General features: G+C 40.1%; 1 protein-coding gene across 1 annotated transcript in view; it reads left to right on the top strand.

Annotated features, from left to right (window-relative positions):
* Window positions 1–761: 761 nt before the first annotated feature.
* DNAH8 (dynein axonemal heavy chain 8) overlaps window positions 762–8,038 on the top strand; it is a 337,542-nt gene continuing 330,265 nt past the window's right edge. The window contains exons 1-3 of the mRNA XM_060111640.1: window positions 762–1,034; window positions 6,517–7,011; window positions 7,121–7,255. Of these exons, the coding sequence (XP_059967623.1) occupies window positions 6,562–7,011; window positions 7,121–7,255 (585 nt within the window). The 5' untranslated portion in view covers window positions 762–1,034; window positions 6,517–6,561. The remainder of the gene's footprint in view (window positions 1,035–6,516; window positions 7,012–7,120; window positions 7,256–8,038) is intronic.

Below are 8,038 nucleotides of genomic sequence, written 5' to 3'. Positions count from 1 at the left end.
TTACAACAACAAATATTGATAATCTGTGTATTTTAATTGCACATTCCCTAGAACATTTAGACATTTCCAGTGGGTTGTCTTGATGTTTTTATTTCTGTCCATAGTATCATCTTTCAGTCAATGAGGCTTGAAACCATATATATATATATATATATATATATATATATATATATATATATATATATATATATATATACATATATTTAACACCTAATTAAAATGGAGACCCATCACGCCTCGTCAGGGGTAAAAGCAGAAATGTACTGGAGGGCTTCCCTGGTGCGCAGTGGTTGAGAGTCCGCCTGCTGATGCAGGGGACACGGGTTCGTGCCCGGTCCGGGAAGATCCCACGTGCCGCAGAGCGGCTGGGCCCGTGAGCCATGACCACTGAGCCTGCGCGTCCGGAGCCTGTGCTCCGCAATGGGAGAGGCCACAACAGTGAGAGGCCCTCGTACCGCAAAAAAAAAAAAAAAAGTACTGGAAAGGGCGGTGGGGGCGGGGTGTAAACTTTGAAAAGTAGTCAGTTTTCTTCAGTCCTTCTACTCTCTACATTACCAGTCATAGTTTTCTGAGCTAACAAATTCAAAAGAAAACATTTAATGTTCTCTAGTGAGACACGAAGTAACTTCAGAAATCGTAAAGGTCATAGAAAACGCTACTTTATATATCAAGACATTTCCGTACCAATCCCCTCAAAGCCTACCTTGGAATCCTCCCAAGTCCCCACCCCCTTAAATATTCCATCTCTAGGCAGCTGCTCCTTCCGCGGCCCTCGGGCCGCTAAACAGTGTTTCACTTCTCGGGCTCGTGAGGTGATTGTCCCGGCCCGCGAGCGCGCGGGGGGCGGCACGGTGTGGGGAAAGCCCGCGTCCCAGCGCCCCGCGCCCCGCAGGGAGCAGAGCCCGGCGGAGCCCGCGCGGGGCGCCGGGGAGCGAACTGGCCTCGGGCTCCCAACGGCCGAGCCTCGGTGGCCGCGGAGACCGAGCAGGAGCAGCTCCCGGGGCTGCGCGGCCGCCCCGGGTCGCCACGCTGAGGTAAGCGGCGGGTGAGTGCGCCTCGGAGACCCGCGCAGAGCCGGATTCCCCGCCCCACTGAGGTCCGGCCTGCTTGCCTCCCTCTGCCCCCCAGCTCCCCGCTAATGCCCCCAGCCTGTCCAGTTCCCACCCCACTACAACCCGCAGCCAACCCCTGCCTTTGGTGAATCCCAGTCCCTTCGCTGAACGTCTGACAGACTCCACACCCCGCTCCCCCTTTTAAGAATTCAAAAGTAAGACAAACAGAAGGCCTAGCCATTCAGGCTTATCTTCTGCTCCTCGCTCCTCCTCACTCCCCCACACCCCGAAAATCTCATCCCTAAATTTGCCACTTCTCCTAAGCAATCTAAGACTTTCCCTGCTTTCTTGCTAGGAGAGTCCTCTCTCCCGTCCTCTCCTGACAGCTCTTCAGACCCAAGTCAAATGTCATCATCTCTGTCGTTTTTTTCCAGAAGTTTCTTTCCCTTCTAATCTCTTTCAGCCCTTTGTTCATTCACCTTTTCTTGACGTTGGCCACCCTGTGTGTGTTTAACAGTCTGCCGTCTCCCTCCCCCGCCTCCGTGTGTGCGTTTTGCTTTGGAGGGGCTTCTCGGTTGTGTATGTCGCCACAGCGGCCAAGCACGCAGAGACCCCTTAGTCATCATGAAGGGATAGGGGTACAGAGATGGGCACAAGAGAAAGGGGTGTGGTTGAAATGGCAACTTGCTCCTGGAAATGACTAGGAATGATTTTGTGGACGTCCAATGAACCTCCAAAATTGAACTTAAAGAGAAGGGGTGGTGGGAATTTAAAATGATTGTATTTGGCAGCAAGTTGTCTGGGGAGGACACGGGGAGGAGGAGGAGAAGACGAAAAGGTGTTTATCCTGCATCCCCTCTGTGCTCTTATGGCCAGCAAAGCGTGAATACTTGGAGTAAAGACCCGCCCCTTCGTTGCCGAAGTAATCTTGTTAAATTCTAAAATTCAGAGGGAAATTTAGTTTCTAAATTTTAAGTCCTAAGATATATAGGACACATATTGTGTGTTATTGTATATGATATAAACACATATTATACAAGTAAAATATGCACATGATTATAATTTTTTATAAACCATAAAGTTATCAAATTGAAAAGTACAGCTCTTCCTCTGCTTCTCTTATCTGGCCTTTTTTTACTCAAGGTAATCATTGTTCATAATTCATTGTGTGTCTTTCCTGGAAAGCTTCTGATGCATTTTATTAAATCTAAACTGTTACTGATTATAATTTTATGCAATTACATAGATGGAAACTACATATTATATGTATGTAACAGCATAAAGGAAAAAGATGTGAGGAAAGGAGAAAAGTTTGCCAGTTAAACCTTCTTAAAAGTGTGCATCTTAGAATAGATGAAATACCATGTATATGCCTACATACACTTAAAAAATTTATACAGTTGATATACAATGCACTGTACTACCTTGGTTTTTTTCTCCATGTAACAGTATGGGATTGAGATGTTTCTGTATCTGTATATAGCTTTACCTCATTATTTTTATTGCTAATGTCAAATTAAAACTTTATTGAACAGTGTACTACGGTACAATTAATGCATCCTTTATTAAGGAACATTTTGGTTGTTTCCAGGAAGTGTATTTGTTTTCTTGCTTCTTTTTGCTGTTGCAAACATGTTGCATATATATAAACACGTGAATGTGTATATATATTAAGCTAATTTATATTTACTAAAAATTTTTCCATTTCAACTATGTAATCTATTAAAAATTTTGCTACAGTTTTTAGGAATTCTTCTATATAAAACAACTGTGTACATTTTCTAAGTTACAGTTAAATAATTGCATCAGTCTTTGGGAGTGGTAAACTGACATTTTATATTTAGAGTTCATTACATGCCAACTATGATTTGACATTTGAAAACCATGTAGGAAAAGCATCTCAAATGATTTCATCAGAGGAAGAGTTCTACAGCTTCCTTAAGCAAAATATCCCCAAAATGGCAGTAGTCATTTATTTATTTTGAGAGTTTGAGGTATATGATTTACCTTAAAAATGTAAACTGTAACAAATTATTTAGAAATTACTTGTTTCTCTGTCATGATAGCGATTAATACCTTGTTATCATTTTCTGTATTGTCGGTGTGTACAGACTACTGACCATAAAGACTCTTTATGTTCACAAAATAAGAGCTTATCCTGTCCTTAGCTTGAGATATATATGTCAGCAATCAATTCACAGAGCACAAATTGAACTCTTTACATAAAACATATATTCTGAGAGGAGTATTCTAATAACTTTTAGGAATTAAATGCTGTTTCCCCCCCACACCACCCCCTTAAACAGCTTCACATAAGTCCCAAGGAAACTGAGGTAAGGAGACACACATAGAGGTGGAAAGTATATGTATGTTATATTTAAATATGTTTACCTGAATTGAGGCTATAGACTATGTTTATTAGATTACCACAGGAGCAGAGTAACTCACAATGACCTCTTCCAGTGTATTTTATTATAAACTTGGGGAATTCTTGATTAGGAGATTTTCAAACATGACCTAGGAGTGCTAGAAAAACAGGTCTGAGTAGAACTGAGCCTGTTCCCTAACATGTTAACATTAAGAATCTGTGTTTGTATGAAAACCACATTTTATTTTTTATTTTAACTGATTCTGAATCCTTGATATTTATGGTCTTTTGGAAGAATAAATATGATATTGCATAATTCTAAGCACTTTTTTTCCCCAGCTAAATTCTCCCCCTTCTGACCTCTTCATAATTTTTCATAGCTTTACCTCTTTACTTCTTTATCTAGGTTTTTTTCTTTCCGCTTCTGATTGAATCCTTCTTATCCTTCAAGGCCAACTTATGTCCAAATCCTGCATGAAATCATCTTTGTCTATTTTGGCCACACTAATTTTTTCCTTTTCTAATTTCCTTTTCTGATAGAACTCTGCAATTTTACACTCTTGGTTGATTTGCAAAGATTACTTTATCTCCCCAATAAGATTGTGAATGCTGGAGGACAAGGATCTTGTCTTGTTTTCTTTCTCCAAGAGTGAGTGTCATGCCCTTGGGCATGTTTCAGTTACTCACACCACTTTGAATGATGACAACTGTGTCACAGAAACGGAGGGAGAGGATTTCCAGGTTTTTTTCTTCTCTTTACACTCTATTTGTCTTATTTTCAGCTTTCTTTCTTTCTTTTTCCCATTCCTTTTTACTTGCTTTCAATTTTCCTTGTCTAAGCCTATCGATTCAGCCTGACCTTAGTCATAGATTTTGTTTAACCTAACTGATGTTATTCAGGACTACCTTAAGCTTTTTTAGCTTTTAATATCCTTTCATTGCAAGATTACAAATAGCTAGGTGAACAAGGGGGCAAAACTAAATAGGACCGTGATACGATATGATCTGAAGTTTAGAAAGATCAGTTGGGTGTGTAGTCAGATAAGATCTGTGACTTCTCTGGATCTTAGTTTCATTATCAGTAAAAAGGGAGAGTTAAACTAGGTGACTTTTAAGGTTTATTTTCTAGTTCTGAAATTATGTGCCATGAATCTTAACTATCTGGAATCTCCAGGGAATTAATTGTGTTGGGTAATAACATTTTCTGAAAATTTAATCTGTGAATCTGTGCCAACACTTAAGAAATAGTTGTCATTTTTAGATGGAAAACTCATTAAGATTTATTGTATACTTCCTTGATTTCTTAAACAAAATGTCATGATTCAACTTTAGTCTTTCCTTGATGGCTTAAGTAATAGTGGCTCTATACTGGCTTAAATAACTGTGTGTCTCTAGAAAGAGCATTTATTGCCTATGGAGAAGCTCTCCGGCCCTACTGAGCTCAGTCAGTACATGTGTTTCACCATTTATTGAAATTAAAGTAAATTTTGCTTTCATTTCAGAAACCAGACAACAATGCCTGTTGATATCCTTTGAGAGAAGGCACGATTCTCTTATGGAGTAAAGTAAATTGTTTTGCAGAATTCAAAAGCATAAATTTGAGCAGAGTGACAGGTAGTTGATATGACTTCACTAATGTGTATCATCATAATTGTTCTTGAGTTATTATAGATGGCACAACCAACTCCTCTAGGCCAGTTTCAAGTGTAAGAATGTAATACACACACAACTCCTGGGTATTGTAGATCTTTGTTGTGTCCAATAATAACTCAAGAGACGTTTAATTAGTTACTACCCAAGCAAATTTACTCTTGTGTGAAAAAGCTAGACATTAGATTGTGGGCAAGAGTCAAAGACAAAAACCAGGATTTATAAAAGAGAGAGGAGAGAGGGATGAGAAAAAAAAGTACTTCAGACAGTTTGAGAACATCGGTCCTTGTTTGACATCTTGGGTGTGGGTAGGTAAACTGGTTAGCTGGCAGCTAAAAGGTCAGTGTGGGTCTTTCTGTTCTTGAATAGGCCAACCTAGCATATCAAAAAAAAACAATTTCAGCTGTTTATGGGTCCTTTGGAAAACCTGGTGAGGGCAGATGTCAGGTGCAGGTTACAGGCTATCTCTGTCCGATGGAGGGCTGCTGGTGTCCCTTCATATGATGCACCGTCTTACTTAGGCCAGGTCTGCACCAGTGTCCTCAGAATTCCTCACTAGAAAGCCTCTTTATCTTCTTCTTTTGAACTATCTGCTTTGGAATTTGTTCTTTTGTTCTTCAGGTATTTAGTGTTATACTGGTTTCTGGATCTTAGCGATATCCCAAACTCCTAATTATTTTGATGGAGGCTTGATTATTGTCCTAAATATGATTTTTTTTTCTGTAAGTAACGTTTTGTCCCATTCTGCTGGTGACCCCTAATTTTCCTTGTTATGTGCTCATGATAACTTCCACACTCCTTTATAATTGGAGCTTTTCTGATTGGGTAGGTTGGATTTATACTTTATATGATACCGTTGCTTCAGTAAATAGTCACAATCACATTTTAGCATGAATTTTATGTTTGGACTTGGGATATTCATTTTGGCTTCCAAGAGTATGTTTTATGCTTTTTGGGTGGTCCTGGTTATGCTCATATAGATGAGATGGCTGGACAGTTGAGTGTCTGATTGGTGAATTGTAGAGTAGCAGAGTTCCCCCAAGCAAGGAACATTTCAGTCCATGTAGTTCTTTGCTTGATCTCTTGGATAAGTATCCTGGTGTTGATCACCAGTTGGTCCTTGAGTACAGTCGCTCTCAATCTTTTTTCAATCCTTTTTCCATACCTGAGGACAGGTGTCCTCCCATCAATTGCAGTGGTTACTTATAGTTTGAAAAAGACCCTAGAGATGTGTAGGTGTAGGGGTGTGTGTGTGTGTGCACGCGTGCACGTGCTGTCCCACTTTAAAAAAAATTTCTCTCTCTAGCCCTGTAAACTTAGTTTCTTTAGATAATGCAGTATGGGAGAAACAGATAATTTTGCTACTTGTCTAGCTTCAATGGGAGGGATAAATTAATACATCATACTTAATTTATTGAACAGTTTAAAAAATTTTTATAATCCTAGGTTTTGAAGTTTTAAGGTGCTCTGCAGGTGGAAGGAGTGGATAACATGAGCGCTGAAGAAGGTGACCCACCTCCTCCGGAAGAAGAAGCCCCGTCCTTTTCGGGAGAGGCAGCACCTCCTAGCTCAGAAGATGTTGCCCCTCCGGATCCAGGAGATGAGGCTTCCCCGCCTCCGGAAGAAGAGGCTCCTCCTCCTTCCAGTGAAGAGGCCCCGCCCCTCCCAGAAGAGGCATCTGAAGAAGATACTGTCTCTCTTTCCAAAAAAGGTCCTACTTTCTCTTTAAGTGATTATATGAATCTCATTCCTTCTGATGAAAGGATAGTTATGCCAGACGAAGATGACCCGGATCTGAGAAGGGTTCGACCTAGGCCTGCGCCACGATTGGTTCAATCAGTGCCTTCTGATGTGCTCTCTCAGTCTTCCCGCAGATCATCCAAATATCTCCGAAGTATGAGTGGCGTTACAAGTCTACAGGAAACATTAAAAGAGAGACAGGTTTTGCTTATAATACCATTTTTATTAAGTGTCATTTTTATCTGAAATGAAATATTTTGGTGATTTTTCTTCATAATTACAATTTTTACACATGGTTTTCATTCTTTAGGCAAGATTTAGAGATGCAAGGGAAAACCGAAAAATGAAAATTGACCCTTCATACAAATATATATTTGAAATTCTATCAGAAAAGCTTGGCCTGGACATAACAACTGTTGAAGAATTAATTTTGGATTGCACATCTGTAAGTTTAAGTCTTATTATTATTTTTTAATTACTCTTTGAGAAGTGATTGGTTGAAGAAACTTGAATCATTGTGAACAGCAAAACATTTAGGAAGAGAAGGTTGGGATTTAACTGAATAGAGAAGAAGCTTTATTTCACATAGTTATAGCCAATTGGATGATATTTCTAGTTCGGCCTACTATTGTGGAGGAAGGGAAAAAAGGAGTTGGTAACTAGAAATGAGCTAAGATTCTAACTCAAAATGGCTTCAGAAGTTAGAGGGATAGTCAAGCACAGGTAGAGTGATATTTTAAAAGTACAGGTTATATAAACTACACATGCAAATCATTTGGATAGAAAAACAAACTGCAGAAATAGAGCTAGGGAACAGTGACTACTGCATGAATATAGTTGAAAACAATGAGGTGATTACCATGCATCTCTGCATGCCAGGGACAGCCCTGGATTATCCCTACTTTCCTAGCATAATTATTAACAGTTCCTCCTTTCACTGCTAAAAGGGTCCCAGTTTTGGATGATGAATTTATATGGTCACCTTAATTATAGTAATATATGATAAACTGTGACTTCCATAGCAGCTCCCGGAGGCACTGTCATAGCTTCCTTATAGCTCAGGTTCTAAATTTTCAACAAAATTACTCTTAGCTGCTTGAGCTTTTTATCAAGTCTAGGAGTGACCTGGGCTGGAGCTTCTACAAGACCAGTGAGCAGGTACATGCTGGTGGTGAGCCGATTGTCCCACTGAATGCAAGGGTGAGAGAGTTGCATTGGGGGCGGCATT

This window comes from Mesoplodon densirostris, chromosome 10 (genome assembly GCF_025265405.1).
Source record: "Mesoplodon densirostris isolate mMesDen1 chromosome 10, mMesDen1 primary haplotype, whole genome shotgun sequence".
NCBI classification, from domain to species: domain Eukaryota; kingdom Metazoa; phylum Chordata; class Mammalia; order Artiodactyla; family Ziphiidae; genus Mesoplodon; species Mesoplodon densirostris.
This window is presented reverse-complemented; position numbering and strand designations above follow the sequence as displayed.